At 40.0% G+C, this 18,710-nt stretch overlaps 1 protein-coding gene across 1 annotated transcript; it reads right to left on the reverse strand.

Annotated features, from left to right (window-relative positions):
• Nucleotides 1-546: 546 nt before the first annotated feature.
• Nucleotides 547-18,313, reverse strand: RHBG (Rh family B glycoprotein). The gene is made up of 10 exons (XM_074220498.1): nucleotides 17,969-18,313; nucleotides 9,339-9,525; nucleotides 8,379-8,529; nucleotides 7,968-8,115; nucleotides 4,689-4,855; nucleotides 4,097-4,234; nucleotides 3,545-3,678; nucleotides 3,184-3,305; nucleotides 1,668-1,741; nucleotides 547-1,172 (listed from the first exon to the last, which is right to left on the reverse strand). Exons 1-10 carry the CDS (start codon nucleotides 18,141-18,143, stop codon nucleotides 1,104-1,106), a joined length of 1,365 nt encoding a protein of 454 aa, XP_074076599.1. The 5' UTR covers nucleotides 18,144-18,313; the 3' UTR covers nucleotides 547-1,103.
• Nucleotides 18,314-18,710: the final 397 nt, after the last annotated feature.

Raw genomic sequence — 18,710 nt, forward strand, 5'->3', positions numbered from 1 at the left:
GAAGAGTTGACTCCCCAGTCCTCATCCATCTGGGCTGGAATTTTAACATACCCTTCTTTGCAGAAGCAGAGGAAGCCTGGAATGACTTTGAGAGAAGGAGCTGGGCCTGGACAGAAGTTGGATATCCTCTTCTGCCTGCCTTGGGGCTCTCTCTAGTGGCCACTATAAGTCAACCACATAGCAGAGGTTTCTGAAAAAGAATCCAGGGATCTCAAGGGAGGCCTCTATGGCCTTCAGGCCTTTTACTCCCCCCCTTCCCCCCATTCCTGCAGTATCTCTGTCTTTCCGATCTCTGCATAATACCCCATTCATTCTTCCCACCCGGGGAAAGAAGACTACCATCAGGTTAGGGAACAGTTCAGTCAAGCAATTGGGTCCCTGAATCCAGTCTGGCTTCCCCGGGGCTCCATTTTCTTCATCACTCATTTCATACCAGGTGGACTTTGTTTTCACATTAGGGAAGGAGAAAGGATTTCATCAGAGTGGAAGGAGGTTAGGTCATGGGAAGGCCTTCAGAGATTTAGTTGAATAAGGAAAAGTGACAGATATGTACAAATGATGCAGTATTTAATCACCTCAGTCTTCAACAGCCTCAGGTTAAACATTTAACTTGGTCCTGGGACAGGGAACAAATAAATCAACCTCTCAAGTCTGAGACAGACAGACTAGACAGACAGATGGAGTGGGGGTGTGGATGGGGTATCTATCACACTGTCGACTGTCATCCCCCTTGATTCATATCTGCTCTATGATGAGTACTCCATCCATTTCAATGATAAAGCCATCCTTCACAGTGCTTTCTGTCCTACCTGCTCTTTTCCTACCCATTCTCCTTGCCCTTTGTCTCATCTCTGCCTGCACCCCTCCCATTATAGGTCTCCTGGCCCAGTCCCAGCAATCTTTCCCAAACAAGGATTGCTCTTAATTGGTGAATATTTCTCTGATTCATCTAGAGAGATCAAAGAACTTCCCAACAAAAGAGGTTAGGAAGAGCCTCTCCCTTATTCATTAGTCATAATCCATCCTCTTCATTCCTCAGAGAGGCCCCATAGAAGTCCCTGTTCCCCCAAACAAGGATGATAATTCTTGCAAATGGCCACAGTTTAGGCCTGAGTCTCTGTGTCCTCAGACCTCAAATGTCCCTGGACTTCATCTTCATGCTCAAGAGGGACCTGGAATGTAAAACAAAGATAACTGATGAGGGGATAGAGACAAAGGTCAAGGGGGAAGGTCTTGGACAGAATATAAGATATAGGGCTCTGAGAGTGGAAAGTGATCTTCCCACCATCTCTGTAGTACCCTATTTACATTTAAGATGAGTGAGAACATGACTAAAATGGAAATATATTTTACACTATTGCACAGCTATACACCATATAAATTGCTTACCATTTTAGGAAGAGGGGAGGGGATAGAGAGAAGGAGAAAAGTTTGGAATTCAAAATTTTGTAAAATGTGAATGTTAAAATTTGTCTTTACCAATAAAAATTGGGAAAAAATGTACTATTAAAAATGAGATGAATGAGAACTGGGAACAGCAGCAAAATGAAATAATTGTTCTGAGAAAGGAAGAATGTTGAGTCCCAAAAAGCGTGGGAATGAGAAGGATAAAGTCAGTGAGAGTAGAAAACAGGGGTGGTGGTGAAGGAATATCGATTGTGTTGTACCTCCCAATAGATCTGGTCCTCAAAACATTGGGAATCAGGAGGGGAAGTCAGGCAGGGGAGCCTCAGCAGAAGCCCTGAGAAGAGAAAGAGGAGTTATGAAGTTCCTCATTCAGTCATCTGGGAGGGAGAGGGGAGGAAGGAGGGATATTACAACAAGATTTGAAAAGGAAGAAGAGACCCAAAGAAGATAAGGAAATAAAAAGGAAAATAAGTTGCAAAGTAAAAAGAGCTGGAATTACATATCCTGGACTTGAGAAAACCAGAAAGAAATGAAATCACAGATCTGATTCTTCTCTCATGTATGAGATCTCAGACTAAAGGATCTCAGATGAAAGTCTAATTCCCTAAGAAGCTTTCAAATAAGAAGGAAATCTTGTTTCATGAAGAAGCAGAAATGGACAGGCAGTGGATAGAACACCTGCCCTGGAGTCAGGAGGAGCTGCCCGCCTCAGTCACTTAATAATTACCTAGCTGTGTGATCTTGGGCAAGTCACTAAACCACATTGCCTTACCAAAAAAAAAAAAAGACAAAAAAAAAGAAGCAGAGATGGGCACAAAGATCTCTGTCTGGAAGCTCTGATCTCTTGGGAAGCAATGTAAAGTAACAGAACATCAGACTAGAAATCAGAACTACTGATCTTGGTCTTCCACTGATTCACTATGTTGACCCCACACAAGCCCCTTTCTTTCTCTGGGCCTCAGTTTCCCCATCTTTAAAAATGATGAGATTAGATGTGGCAGTGCACACCTCTATAATGCCTTTTACTAGGGAGATTAAAGCTGGTGGTTCACTTGAGTGAGGGATTTCTGAACGGTAGTAGAGCTAGAGCTGATCAGATGTCCAAACCAAGGTCAGCACCAATATGGTGAGCCTAGTGAAGCCCAAGGTCAGGTCAGACATGGAGCCAATCAAAATTCCTATGCCAGTCAACAATGGGGATCAGGTCTGTGAATGGTCATTGGGCAAAACAGGGAGACAGAATCAAAAATAAATAAATCAATAAATAAAATGATGGGATTGGGTTTATTGATCTCATAGTTCACTTCTAGCTTTTTGACATGCCCCTCCATCTCCATTCACTCTCTGCCTATAGCCTATAGCCCTGTTGCCTGAGGTTGAGCTGCCCTCTGGTGGAGATAGAGGGCAAAACTTGGAATGGTTGGGTTATGTAGAAAGCTATGATCCTCACCTTTGGGCATCTTATTCCCCTGGTTCTAGATATCATTTTATTCTTTCTTTGTATCTGTGCTGGACCAAGATATTTGAGGATAGAAATTCTACCACCTCATCCTGCCACTACCCCCTCAATATGGTTGCTATCTAACTTGTATCAATCCTGCTCCTTTTACACTTAACCCTATAAAAATATAGAACCTCATAGTTTCTCCCTCTAAAGAACCCTCATGCAAAGTGTTGGATTTCAGGCTGACAACCCTCTCATCTCCTATACTCAACCCATCCCTTCCTTCTTTCCTCCCAGTGAGTCAAGGATAGTAGGTAAGGCTCCTCACTCACCTCCAATTCCTCCACCCAATGAAGCCAGCACCAGGGTGACAAAGAGCCCAAAGAGTTGATATACAGCCTGAGATGTTGCACTTCGATGACCTTCAGCAATCAGGGGGAATACACTTTTCAATCTGAAAGAAAAACTTGGGATTGGGGCTAAGAAATCCCAGAAAGAGAGATGCATAGACTTATAGTAACTATAGGAAGCTAAGAGTAGGTCCCTAGAGCAGTTTAATGTATTTTAATGCATACCAAAAAGAGACATTCAAAAGACACCCTTCAATATCTGTGCCTGGAAGGTAGTAAAGAAGATATTAACCCAAGTTACTACTGGTAAAAGTATCCTCTTCCTTGATGTGGAAAAACTTACCCATCTCCATAGGTTTGATGGGTGGCTAGCCCAGCCACAAGAGCACCAAGGAGGGCTCCTAGAATCCCTGGCATTCCATGGAGGTTATGGACTCCACAAGTATCTTGGACTTTGAACTTTGACTCAAGAACAGGCTGAGGAACATCCAGGAGAAACATATACAAATAAATGAGTGTCATTGGAACATACTCCACCATTTCTGCTCCCCCCAATCTCTCCATTCACAGAATCAATGTTAGAGCCAATTAAATATTTTGATTTTACAAATAAGAAAACTTGGACCCAGAGAGCATTCAATTGACGTGCCCAAGGTCACACAGGTAGATGGCAGAGACAGGATGCAAATCCAGCTCTTTTGACTCAAATATAATGCTCTTTCTACTATACCATACCTCCACCTTCCTAATCCTTTTCTTCCCCATCATAAAAAGACCCAGAAGCAAGGTGATTTGTTAATCACTAAGTACAAGGGCTTGCAGAGGGGCATTTGGGTCCTTAGGTGACTCTATTTCAACATCTTGGTTTTCTCAGGATGAAGAAAAGTAACTATACCATGAGGAACTTGTATCCCAGGGTGGAGATGGTTCCAGCCAGGAATCCAGCAACCAGAGCCCCAAAAGGCGTAAGCATCATTTCCCCAGAAGTCCCCACAACCACCCCACCTGCCAGAGCAGCATTCTGGATATGAACCTGAGAGTACATGGTGGGAAAAAAGGAGTTAAGATGACCCATCCCCTGTCTCAGTAATCAAGTTTCCCCTCAGCCCCATCACATTTCTGTCTCACCCTACCCCACCCCAAGGACACCCCTGGAATGGTACTTCTTATTCCTAAACATTCCTCTTACAGTCTGAGCTCCATATCTCCTGCTATCCCATCAACCCTTTCCATTGTTATCTGTGTAGCTGGAGCCCAATAGGTCTCATCCCAAATTTCTCTTCCTGGAGAATCTCCCTTTCATTCAGGCAAATAATGGATCCCAATCCCCCAAACTCCCTAGCCCTTTGTTTTCCTAGCACTTCCCTTCTTCCCATGGATGTCCTATGTTTCTTTAATGGCATGGACTGAAGAAAAGAAGCAGTCACTGAGTCCTAACTCCTAGAGTTAGGAAACTTGGAGCATACTCCAAGTATAGATGTTCTTACCATATCGAGTTTCCCCTCTCTGCTTAGGAGTGCTGATAAGGCAAAAGTGCTCAAGGTGCTGGCTCCGAGGGAGTAGTATGTATTGAGGGCTGTTCGGTGCTGACCATCACCTGTATGTGTGGGTGCTGAGTTGAAGCTTGGCCAAAAGATCCACAGGAAGATGGTTCCTGTAAAGTAAGAGAAGGGACCCTTTTTTTCTCTCAAGGAGCATACAAACACACACACAACATAAACATAATTAACTGAGGATCACAAATTTTAAAAAACTCACTTAATTTAGAATGTTATCTTTTGGAGGGACATACATCTGTACATGTCTACCAAAATCCTTCAATTAGATATACCCCATGGGAGAAAAAAATAATTGAGAAACTATTATAAAAGATGTAGCTTCTGATGACTTTATGACACAGATCTGTCCCAGTAGGTTCATTTGCTATTCTCTTTGTCCCAGATCTTGGGCAATTCCGAAACATGGCTCCTACCCTTTCTCTACCCTGGAAAACACATCCACAGACTCAAAGTTAAAGGTATACAGAGACAACCCAATAGCTGGGCTGCTTCAATGGGATGAGGATCCATCTGTTTGCTGCTCTCTCCCTAGTCCAAGGACTATCATAGTCCAAACAAGCAATATGAGGAAGACCAGCCTTCAAACCCCCTCCTCTGAAAATATTGTCTCTGTATGCTGAATGTAGGTCATCTCCAGTATGTTCAAGAGAAGGGGTAAACATTCCTTAGCACCATGGTCAAAGGCAGCCCTCTTCTTGCCTTCATAGGTCATCTGAACTACTTCCTTGTTGTATCAATCATGAAATACAACTGAATATGAGTCAAATATTAATAGCTAACATGTAATAGAGTTTAACATTTGCAGAGCACTATCAATATATATATATATATATATATATATATATATATATATTGATTCAAATAGATAACATTCCATTATCCTCTTTTAGAAATAAGAATGAGCATGTACAACATTTACTAGATTGTTTGCCACTGTGGGGAGGGGGAAGGGAAGGGAGGATGGTAGGAAATGGTGGAACTCGTAAACTTGAACTGGCTGAATGTTAAAAAACTACCTTTGCATGTAATTGGAAAAATTAAATAAAATGAAAATAAAATGAAAATAAAAATAGCATAAATCAAGATGCAATGAATACAAATCATATTAAAATACATATTTCAGGTCTATAATATGTTCTGTTAAAGAAAAAGAAAGAAAAACAGAAACAAATTGAGGTATTCTGAATAGTTTAATACATGCTTAAAATAAGATAGGGACTAACTGAGGGAATTAGTAAAAACTCCTCTTGAATGGTAAAATAAAACTTTTCTTAATAATAATAATAATAATAACACATTTATATAGATATGTACATATTTTATAAATGGCTATATGTATATATATACTTCTCATTCTTCCTGTGAAGTGGATAGTATAAACATTAATATTCCTATTGAACACATCAGAAACCAGAAACCCAGAAAGATTATATAACTTATCCAAGGTCACACAACTAACAAATTATAAGAACTCAGAACTCAGACCCAGTGCTCTTTTTACTTTGTCTTGCTGTATGGCCTTGGGCTCCATGGATAGAAGAGGAAGTTAGGAACCCCATACTTGACTGTCTCATGTCATATTATCCCCTTTAGGAAAAGATATTCCATGGAAATTGAAGGAGTCTGGATAATTGTCATATTCTGGTTTTTTTTTTGCAATTTCATTTTGATGGAGTGAAGAGAACAAAAGAGACTTGTGTGACCACTCTACTATCTTGCCTAATCACAATTGGATAGGAAGGCTCTAAGTACTTTCACCATAGACTAATGAACTTGGTCAAGTTCACATTGACTTTTGATCCTGGAACTTCCAGCACTGAGACAAAGGATGCAACAACCCTGGGATGCAAACTGCAGTGTAATTCTTAATTGAGTTGTAAGGTAGGCTAAGTTGACACCAGTACTTAATTAAAAAGAAGAGCAATTTGGAAGGAGTGTGTTTGGAAAATAGCAAATGAAAAGTACATCCATTATTGTTCTCTGTTCCTGTTGTTTTCAGAGCAGTATCACACAGACTCAAAGAACAACAAAACTGGCATCTTTAAGATCATCCAGTTCACCTTCTTCATTTTACAGATGAGAGAAATAAATCTAAGAGAAGTCAAGGACCTTGCTGAAGGTCAAATAAGGTTAGTGAAAGAGTTGGACCCATTCTCAGGTTCTCTGGGCTCCCAGTCATTTCTATTACTTCCTCTATAGCCTCTGGTCATTTTTGTCATCTGTATGAGGTCTATATTATCAAATAAGAAAACATCACTACCTCTTGGCAAAAACTTTGAATAGTAGATGGATGGTTCAAACCTATGTAGTAAATGAAGAGGTCACACCCATGAAGTTTGACCCCAGAGATGAGTCTTAAGGAAGAGCCACTGAGACCCTAGAAATTATTAAACAAAGATCCAAAAGATCTTACACCTGAATCTGAAAAGATCTAAGGAATGAATATCAGAAGAGAGGATCCACTGAATGAAACCGAAAGCATCTAATGATCAAAATATTCAAGACTATTGTGCTGACAGGTATTGCACTTATACACATTTGGGGACTTTTTCAAAGTAGTGATTGGTGCTTATTTGTTCCTCTCCTTTTTCTTTTTGTCTTTAGAAAATGTTATTTATTATATGGATGCCTCTTTGGGAAGGAGGGGGGAAGGACATGGGGAGAAAAACTATGATGATGTAAAAAAAAGACATTTTTAAAAATCTCATTTTTGTATAACAACTATTATTTTGAGAATCTGGAACATAACTATAGAAGGTTCCTTAGAGGTCATAATCAGAAATACTTTCTCTAATATTCCTGATCCTTTTCCAGCCTCTGCTTGAAAATCTTCAGTTACGAAGAAATTGTGACTTACAGAGGTTGCCCATTCCACTTTTGGATAACATTAAGTTTTTCCTTAAATAGAAATAAAAGATTTTGTGTATTTATACAAAAGTTATCCCTTAAAAGAGGTTTAGTAATAAATACCATTCTTTTGAAAACTTTTTTAAAATGATATAATTTACCTATTTTCCCCATGTGCTCCTCAAAACACACAGAAGGCTTATTCTTACCCCCTCATAAAAATTCTTAAAGTAGACATTAAAGGATGTTTCTAAATGGAGTCTTGACACTAGGAACAATTGTCAAGTGTTGGTCTCCCCATAAGGCCAGGCAAGCCATATTTAACCTCCCTCTGCCCTCAGCCCTGTCCTGGTTCCTTACCAATCATAGCAAAGAGGTCCGAATGGTACACAGAGCCTTCCCGGTGTCTGCTCTTGTCCAGTTGTGACCGGTAAAGAACTCGGGAGAGAACTAGCCCAAAGTAGGCACCAAAGGTATGGATGGTCATGGACCCTCCAGCATCTCTCACCTGGTAAGAAAGAGATTGCTGAGGGATTGGCCAGTGTTCCACCAGCTTCTTCTTCCCTCCCCATCCCCTATTTTCACTTTTCCCCATCTCTGCATTTTACTCAGATCAGTCCCCTGCACCAACTGCCCACCTCACTTCTCCTTACAGAAAAGCCAAACATATCCAAACTCCCTTTTCCTGAAAGCTTCTCAGATTTAACTCACTACTTTCATTCTAATCCCACCCTAGGGAAATGAGGAGAAGAAATAATTCTAGGCTCTCACCCCAAGAAGATTGAGGAGGATGAACTCATTGACCCCAAACAGTGTCACCTCCAGTAGAGACATGAGAAGCAGCTGTACAGGGCTTGTCTTGCCCAACACTGCCCCAAACGAAATCAGAACAGCTCCAGTGCAGAAATCGGCATTGATCATACTGGGAAGAATGGGAGGTTAGGATGGAGTAAGGAGAGGAGAGTTTTGGAGAACAGAAATAGAAGATAGTCATGGATATACTGAAGGGAAGCATAAGGGTCAGAGAGAAGGCAGAAAAACTAATCCATGCCCTGGGTTACAAGGAAATAATGCCTCAGATTAGATACTTCTTTTAAGTTTCCAAATACTGTAGTCTAAAAGCTCTTTTGGGGTAGGTAGGTGGTAGATAGAGCACCGACCCTGCAGTCGGGAGGACCTGAGTTCAAATTCACTTAATAATTACCTAGCTGAATGACTGGGCAAGTCACTTAATTCCACTGTCTTGCAAACCCGCCCCTCCCAAAAAAAACCTTTCTCATTTCAGTTAACTAACAGAAGCTGGACTTGAACTCAGATCTCCTGAGCCTAGTTTTAGTACTGGAGCTTAAAAAAATCAGAGTCTTGGAGAAGAGCTCAGAGAAACTGGGGGAGCAGAGGAAAAGAAATAGAAAACTATTGTTGGAGCAAAAAAATTGAAATTAAGGAAAACAAGCAGTGGGATAATAGATAAGGCAGTGGACCGAGATGAGCATTAAGAAATACATTTTGAAAGATGATTAACCTCTCCTCCATCCTGTTTCTTTTGCATGAGAGATCTTTGGGACTAGAGAGGGACTATTCAGGAAAGCTTTCTAGAGATATTATGGGGTTTTATGCTAATATTATATCTATGTCTGCAAGTTACCATATGGACTGCTGAAAGTGGTTCTAAAGGAAAAAGAAAAGAGAAGGGAGGAGAGAACTTTCCATCTTTCATCACTACTCCCTCACCTTTCCACACCAATGTAGATCTTGCCTCCATGAAAGGAATGGAGGAAACCCTGGACCAGAGTGGACCACTGCAAAGAAAAGGCTGACAGGAGAAAGTTGAAGCCAATGCTGCTGAAGCCATAGCGTTGTAGGAAGGTCATTAGAAAACCAAAACCAATGAAGATCATGGTATGGACATCTTGGAAACCTAGGGGAGGAGGAAAGAGTCTGAGATTACACACTTGGATCTGGAAGAAATCATTAGAAGCCTCCTGAGTCTCCTTAGTCAGATTCCTTGAAATTAAAGGAAAGTGCTTATTCTGCTCCCTTCCCTCCAGGGTGCCCTGAAAGGCCCCTCCAGCTCCTGCCCATCCCACTTTCCCATGCTTTCACCTCTTCAGACTGGCCTGAACTGCCTTGCAGCTAGATGGTGAACCTATAAAACTCCCCAAGTGTGGCTGGAGTGGGGTGATGAGCCATTTCACCTTTGACTGTACTTCCCAGAGCCTGGCAGCTTAAACCAGTATGATTCTCATGAGTCTTGAGTCCCCCTAAAGGAGGGGTTCTTAACCCTTTTTGTGCCATAGACCCCTTTGGGAATCTGGTAAAGCCTTCAGAACTCCCTAGAATAATATTGTTAAATGCCCAATAGACATAAGGATTACAAAAGAAACTAATTATATTGAAATAAAATTTTTCTCAACTTCACAGATTTCTCCCCAAAATCTATCCACAGAATCTTTGGGAAGTAATGACCAGAAGAAGACTGGTTGCCCACTTTGAAGGGCAAGAAAATTTGAACTATTCTTTTGGGAATATTTCTTACTACACCTAGCCTATGTCTCTCACATTCCCAACTATTTAGATATTTTTTTAACCTTCATCTGCCTTAGTCTAGCACCAATATGTTCATTCTCACTGTGGAGATGGAGCCTCAAAGGGAGCCTTCCTCTTCTCTTTCACTCCTCCATTCAAGCATTCCTATACTTTGGGAAGTCTTTTCTACTATCTAAACTCTATCCCTTCTGCTTTAGTGCAAGGATTCTCCTCTTGCCCCCATTTTGGTATATATATTCCCCTTTGGTCTACATTTATTTGCCTATTTCATAAAATTTACATTATTTGCACTCAAAAAAGTAGCAGCAACAGTGATAATAATAATAGTAACTTATTTAGCTTTGGAATGTAATATTTGACTTTCTATATGCAAAATTACATTACTTTTCTGACCTTAACTAGACAGATATTAAAATGAGTATACATTTTCTAGCTATCCATTCCAGATCTAGACTGAACTCCTGAGAAATGAATTCATTTAGGAAGGATTTTCTCTATTATACATGTGGACCCCAATAGAGATCTACTGATTATATCCAACTTGGTACTTTTTCTGGGCCTGAAAAGAAAGATTTAAACTGAACAAATGTTATGTCTTGGTTGTTTCTTGTAGTTTTTGAAATAATACAGTTTGATGTATGTACTGATCAAATTGACTATAAAACTTTGGCTAATACCCAATGTCATCTTTCTGGGGACCTAAGATCAATCCACACAGCCAAGCTAATGATAGCAAAGGACCTTTAGCTTGGAGATGTCTATGTGACAAAGAAAAGGAAACAAGAGAGGAAGACTTTAGAGAGCACAGCAAACCTGTGTCTGAGAATCTGCCTGAGAATGAGTTGGATGATCTAACACTTATCAGAGATATAGGAGAATGCTTCCTCTTTAGAGCCACTTTGATTTTGATGAGACCCCTAGGATCTCTTCCAACTCAGATTCTATAATTCCGAAAAGTGAGGTAAAGGGGATTTCTAGGTATAGTCTGGGGAATTAGTGAACAGGAAACTGTCCTGGGATTAAATATTCACTTTGGGTAAGGCAAAAAGTGGCTTAAATTTACATCTATCTGAATATAAGCAGATTCATTGTATTCATAGAAAGGTTCACAGCACTGACTGTAAAACCACAGAATTGGGCCTGCCCAGGTTTTGAAATATTCTTCTTGTTCCATCACATCCATTCATCTTCTAACTTTCCAGTCACTGAGGGAGCAAGATTCTACCTGTAGCAAACACACCCACATATAACCCCACCCCATTCTCCATCTACCAGACACAGATAAAAAGTTCACTTAAAACTCAACTAACAGGAAGCCACCATGAAAGACAGTCTCCTATCTAAATCAAGTTGTTAACACCTATTGAGTTTCTGCTGTATGCAGATGGTTTCTGGAGAAGATTCAGTTTGGATAAAACAGAATCCTCATAGCTCACAATGTAGCAGATTAAGAGTATATACACATATATACAAATAATATTGATATATGGTATGACATGATAGTAAGCACTAGAAAAGTGCAAAACGTGATAGACAAATGTAGAGAGAGGAAGAACATCATCATCATTTGTAGGTGTTAGATAAAAACTTCATGAATGGGAAATCATCTCATTTAGACTTTAAAGAATGGGTACTGAAAAGCCTGGGAAAACTTGCATGAATTGATGTGAAGTGAAATGAGCAGAATCAGAAGAACATTATATACACCAACAACAACATGGGGTAATGATCAACTATGATGGACTTGTTCATTTCAACAGTACAATAATCAAAGGCAATTATAAGACTTATGATGGAAAATACCATCCAAATCCAGAGAAGAAACTGTAGAATTTAAATGAAGATCAAAGCTTATCTTTTTTAAATTTTTTAAAGTTATCTTATATATTATGTCACTCTTTCTCTCTCTCTAATGTTTTCTTTCTTCCATTTGGATTTGATTCTTCTCTCACAATATGATCGATATGATTCTATTGTTTAGCATGGTTGTAAATGTAGAGCCAAATCAGATTGCTTTCTGTCAGGGTGGGGGGGGGAGGGGAAGAGAGAGGAGGGAGAAAAATGTAAAACTTAAAATCCTTCCCAAAAAATGACTGGTAAAAACTACCATTGTATGTAGTTGGAAAAACAAATAAAATGTTTTTTATAAAGTGGAACTTAAGAGTTTTAGTTTAAAAAATGAAAGAAATATTAAAAAAGATGTTTCTAATACTAACAAAAAAGGGTCTGGAATTCACAGAAACACAGATTTAAAGCTAGATGAGCCTTTAAAAGCTATCTAATCCAAGCTTTTCATTTTACAGATATGGAGATGGAAGTCCAGAAGGGTTAAGTGACTTGTCCAAAGTCACCGAGCTAATAAGTGACTAGGTAGAATTGAACCCAGATCCATTCCTATTTCTTTTATAACATATATCCTCTATTCAACAGTTTAAGAGGGGAAGGAATCTTATAGGTAAAGACATATAAGTGAAAGAGGAAAAGTGTGTGTTCAGGAGCCAGTTATGACATGAAAGCACTTGAAGTAGCAGAGTAGTCCTAGATTGTGAAGAGCCAGGGAATTTGAACTTCAATAGCCAATAAAAAGACAATAAAGATTTTTGAGGAGACACATATAATATAACTGTGCCTATTAGAATTTGCTTGTCCTTCATTTTTGAGGAAGACCATGACATCAGGGAGGTGATGCCATGACAAGCATGTGAATTCGATTTGAATGAGGTAGTTGCTGTGTTAAGTCACTAGCCTCACTTTCTCCTCCAGAGCTATCTGGATCCTGTGGCCAGATATGAATCAGGAAAACTAGAAATGGCCCTGGGTGGGTGCAAGGCAATCAGTTAATAAATGGAAAGTGTCTGAGGCTGGATTTGAATTGCCATCCTCCTGACTCCAAGGCCAGTGTTCTATTCACTGAGTTGCCCTGCCTATTAGAAAGAACAGTCTTGTGATCTCAAGAATGAGTTGGATTGGGAGAAATTTGAGTCTAGAAGACCTCACATGAGTCTATCAGTCAATAAACATTTATTAAGCAGGTAGTTCAGTGAGATGATACATTGGTAGAGGAAGACTCATCTTCCTGAATTCATATCAGGCCTTATACAACTGTATGATTTTGGGCAAATCACTTAAATCAATTTGTCTCCATTTCCTCAAATATAAAATGAGATGGAGAAGAAAATGGAAAACTACTCTATTATTTCTGACAAGAAAACTCCAAATAGGGTCACAAAAAGTCAGACACAACTGAAAATAACTGAACAACAACAAAAATGTGCCAGTAACTAAGGATACCAAAAAAAAAGAAAGGCAAAAATCAATAAGTCCCTGCCCATAAGGAGGTACACAATATATTCGGGAGACCATAAACAAAAAAAAATGTACAAGCAAGCTATTTATAGGATAAATTAAGAGAAGTATGGAAAGGCTTCAGGATTTTATCTAGGACTTAAAGAAAGCCAGGGAAGTCAATAGGTGAAGATGAAAAGAAAGTTCATTCCAGACACAGGAGGCAGCCAGGAAAATTTGCAGAGATGAGAGATGGAGTATCTTATTCTTGGAATAGCAAGGAGGTCGGTGTTACTAGATTGAAGAATATGTGGAAAAGAGTGAGGTAGGAGAATGATTTTGGACACCAAACAGATGATTTTGTGTTTTATCCTGGAGGGGATTGGGAGTCATAAGAGATTATTTAGAAGGAAGTGACATGGTTATAATTATGAGACTACTGCAATGGTGCAGGTGGGTGGTGATGGGAGGGACAGCTGTGGAAATAGAGAGGAGGGAAGAGATGCAAGAGATGTTCCAAAGGTAGTATTGACAGACCTTGCAATTGACTGAATATGAGAAATGAGACGATAGAAAGAGTTGGAAAAAACCCCAAGGTTACAAACAGAGAATGAGTTTGGTGGTACAACTGACATAAACAGGAGATATGTCAAAAGGAAGAGTGAAAAGCTTTAGGCTTATCCTTCTTAAATTTCATCTTATTAGACTCAATCCAGTTTTTTAACCTGCAGAGTTATTTTTGGATACTGAATCTGTCACCTAGTGAGTTAGTCACCCTTCTTAGCTATGTCCTTTGCAAAATTTGATAAGCATGTCTTTATACAAATCATAATAATGTTGAATGCAGGGCAAAGCATGGATCCCCGGGCTTCTCCATTAGAGACCTCCTTTTGAGTTCTGTGACAAGAAAGGAGGATAGAGTAGATGATGAAACCTGTTTTTTTTTAAATGAAGAAAAGGAACCTGAGTTCACATTAGATGACCTCAGTCTAAGTTCTCAGTTAGGAGGAGACTGTCATCTGCTTGAAAAGTGGGAGTTGGGGTGTGATTGGAAGCAAAGTGGGAAAAGTTGGAACAGTTACTGTGGGAAATGATATAAGGAATCAATAAGAATAATTTCTTTTGGCTCACTGCATGATTGCTTTTTATTCCTGAGAATCTGAATGGTTCTGAATTTTCTGATAGTGAAGGAGACTCACTGTTCATTCTCCCTACTGAGGCCAGGACCTCAGATAATAAGACAGAACTCTCTGGATTTGTGTTTCTACTTTCTGCTTGACTAAAAAGTGGTCATTTTTTTTAAATGGCAATAATATTTACACCACCACTTGGTTTGTTTAGAATCAAAACTCAGTCTCCAAAGTTCTTTCAACCACAACCCATATACTGAAATAGGGTGGCTGAGGACTACTACCCTTTCCCCTGGTGAAATTCTCCTTTGGCTATGTGATTAGGTTGGCCTTCCAGTGTGTATGGAGGTTAACAGATGGTCAGAATGACTTCTCCAAATCCCTACCAGGTCTGACATTTTTGGAAAGTAACTAGTGGCCCTGACTGCTGTCACCTTCCTCACCTAGTGCCCCCTCCATTTATCAGAGGTAGTAGAACAGCTTTCTGAAAACAGCTCCAAATTTACAATTCTACTTCAGTAAACAATCATTAAGCAGCTATTATGAGTAGATCAGACAAAAAAGAAAAAAGAAATAGTCTTTACTCTCAAAGAGCTTCTATGACAAGAAAACATTGAGGTAGGGGTAATAGGAGGGGAAGTAGGAGTCAGGAAGGTGTGAGTTAAAATCTGACCTTAGATATTTTCTAGCTGTGTGACTCAGGGCAAGTCACTTAACCCAGTTTGCCTTGGTTTCCCCATCTGCAAAATGAACTGCAGAAGGAAATGGCAAACCACTCCAATATTTTTGCCAAGAAAACCCCAAATGAGGTCCCGAACAGTTGGGCACAACTGGAACAACTGAACAACATGGTCCTATACTTCTCTCTGCTTCATAGTCTGATCTTTGAAATGGAATTAACAGAGGCTTGAAGAAGTAGGGAAGTTAGGAGGTGGAAAGCTGAAAAAGTCCTCTTAGTCACTGTCTTTCTAGGGCTACATTTATACCACATGAGTTTAACTTTCTCTCATCCTCAGAGAAGATTCCATAGCCTCCTCTCATCCCTAAGCATCCCCAACAACTGATTTCAGATTCCATGGACCTCAGCTGTCAAGGTCTTTTTTACATCTTTTCTTTTTTAACATTTAAATCTCTCTCATTTCAGTATCACATTGTTTCCTGTAGTCCAAGCCCCTGGAGGACATATTCTGTTAGGAGGTTTTATCTCTGTCCCTATCCAGTTGTCTGGTTAGATATGATCTTTCTTTCCTCAGAATTTGAACAGTACTTTGTAACTAAATCTCTTAGGCACTTATCACACATCAGATCTCTTAATTCATATTATAGTCATTATTCTAACTATAATTATAGTAATCTAAAGTTATAATATAGTAAATTTGATCACTTTCTATTAAATTATAAAATGAAGGTTGTCTTCATCTTGCTACTTCTCCCTACAAGTAGCATGATTCTTTGTACATAGTTGCTATTTCATACATGTTTATGACATTTCTTTCTGGGGTCTTGGTTTCCTCATCTGTTTATTGGGAGGTTTGAAGTATGTCCCTTATGACTGTCCTATGATTTTTAAAGCACAGACTAAGTGAAGGTGGCAGACCCTCAGTCAGAGACATGTTATTGGGATTGGCCAATTCCACAGATAAATCAACAGCCACAGTAACTCCCTTTAATCTTTCAAATGAAAGAGTCCGAAGGATACGTCTGTCCTTCCCCACATCATGAGGATAGGTGGAGGACGGTAACCATCAAAGCCCTGGACTCTCAACTTCTCTCAAAAGAAATCCACCCCTCAAGGTCCTAAGTCCACCTAGTAGGAAAGTCCAGCACAAAGTGGGTGGAGGGGGAGGAGGGAATTGAGGAAATGGCTTAGGAATTTCACTGCCATCCTCTCTGTTGCTATTCATTGTAGTTTTAGTAAGAGGGACAGATATCAAGCTTTATCAATAATTCCCAAAAATGCTGGAATAGGAGAGAATTGGAACCAGCAAAGCCAGGGGTTCTGGGGATCTGATAATATAATTTATATTAATTTAAAAATTATGTTCATATAAAAGTGAATTATTATTTTACTATCACATCTTATTTGCCAGGTGTTGCTTAAGATCTGACCTCCATGCCTTGCCCTCTCCATTTTCCCATCCTTTTGGGCTTCAATTGCCTCCAGGGGAACAGTGTTCTGACAATTATGGTGAGAGAAATTATGATAATAATACCTTAGAATGTTATAAATGACATCTTCACACCCCTTAAATTCTCACAGTCCAGAAAAAGAGTGAGATAGGCTTTCCCTAATTTTTCAGGTGAGGAAAATCTAAGGTCTAGTGGTGAAGTCATCTATGCACTATTGTATGGCCACAGAATTGGGTCTGGGGTTGGGAGGGGGCATACCTCCAAGGTTCCTGCTGTTTGGGGAGGCTAAAACCAGATTGCTTGAACTCAGGAGTTCTAAGCTTCAGCAAAGGTAACTATGATTAGGCTTTTGCACTAAATTGTCTAAGCAGTGACTAAATCAGGGAAAGAGCAGGTCAAAGTTTCCATGTTGATGAATTGAGAGACTGGCACAGGAGAGACCCAGGTGAGATAGGGAGAACTGGTCTAAAAAGAAACATCTAAGCCACAACAAAAAAACAAAATTGGGCATTAGAAAGCCTGTAGTAGAGGCTAAGTTTCTGTCCATAACTACAGGTTTAGTCCTTAGGATGGAAGACTGTTTTTATTTCCTTTCACTCCTGAGGATCTCAAGGTATTTTTTTGAATTTATCTCTCTATGAAGAAGGCATCTAAAATGGATAAGTATCAGTATATAGAGGAACTGAGAGAAGATGGGGGTCTGAGTGCTGGGAGGAAAAATTCCTATGGATGATTCTCTATTGCACTCTGAACCTGTAAAGTTTTTTTTTTTTTGGGGGGGGGTCTTTAGGGAGGGAGAGGTCTGAGAGCATTAGATACCAAGATTCTCAACATGTGGCTCACAATATAGTAAATGCTCATATGAACTACCCAATTTGTGGATCATTCATCACATACTGACATCCCCCAGCTACCTTCCAACTGCCTACCCTTACCATCCGGCACTGCACAAGAATGCACACTCATTTTAATATCGGCAAACAAAACATAATTGGGATGATAAATCTGTTCTCCCAGAGCATTACAGAATTCATTCCATAGTCAATGAAAAATGGTCTTTGATTTGCCCATGCCACCACAACTCCTTTATTATTATAGATAATTGTACACAATGTTTATACAGTGACAGGTTCCAGGTATATGAATTTTCATTCCTAGAAAGAAATAGCTACTTAGTCCCCCATGGGAGTGAGAGATAGAAATGAATTCCCTTCACCCAGGGGACTGACCTGCCTCCCTTCTTCAATCTCTAGGAATCCCCAAACTCACTTGGGTAGCGAAAATAAAAGTCATTGTCCATGTCGCTGTGGTTGCTTTGGTGCCAGAGGGCAGAGTCTGTCTCATGGTTGTACCGGACAAACAGTGAAAAGAGGATGATGATAAGTGCCTGAAGGAGGAGGCAGAGTAGGGGCAGCTGCACCCTCAGGTTGGAGTTCCTAGCCATGGAAGAGCAGGAGCTGCTGTTGGCTTTGGAGAGAGCCTGGGACTGAACCACAAGGCAGAACAAACTCAGCTGAGGCAGGTTGGGGTAGCTTCATTTGGGAACTGGAGGCCACTCCCACTCTGGAAGGAAAAATCCACCCCCTCCCCCAGAGTCTAGACATGCCCAACTGGATTCCCCATTCCTTTGAAGACAAAAGAAATAGAACTCCAAAGTCTACAGTAGCTTCATTCAGCCAAGGCTCTGGAACCCTATGAAGGAAAAAAAAGGGAAATTAAGAAGTCCAGACACTTATGTGATGGGTAGTCTGTGTATCAAAGTTATAAGATATGTCTATGGCCTAACCAGAGAAGATGCTAATCAACAGAGATAACATTTGGGAACTCTGGCTCCCATGGGGAAAAAAAAATTGTAAATAAAAGACAAGCAGAGAAATCTAGCAGCTTAGATCCCATAATGGACTCCATCCCCAAAGCTCCAATGGCAAAGATGGAAACTCACAAGCTCATAGGCAGTTTCCTCAAAAAAAAAAGAGCACCTGTGGGAGGCATATGGCACCATCATCTCCAG

This window comes from Macrotis lagotis, chromosome 2 (assembly GCF_037893015.1).
Source record: "Macrotis lagotis isolate mMagLag1 chromosome 2, bilby.v1.9.chrom.fasta, whole genome shotgun sequence".
Taxonomy (NCBI): domain Eukaryota; kingdom Metazoa; phylum Chordata; class Mammalia; order Peramelemorphia; family Peramelidae; genus Macrotis; species Macrotis lagotis.

Excerpts from the sequence above, each read along its gene's own strand:
- RHBG (XM_074220498.1), bottom strand. The coding sequence starts at position 18,143 with ATGGCTAGGAACTCCAACCTGAGGGTGCAGCTGCCCCTACTCTGCCTC. Across the intron at positions 8,116-8,378 it reads TCCTCCTCAATCTTCTTGGG|GTGAGAGATGCTGGAGGGTC; the intron begins GTGAGAGCCTAG and ends CTTTCTTACCAG. Across the intron at positions 3,306-3,544 it reads CATCAAACCTATGGAGATGG|ATTGAAAAGTGTATTCCCCC; the intron begins GTAAGTTTTTCC and ends TTTTTCTTTCAG.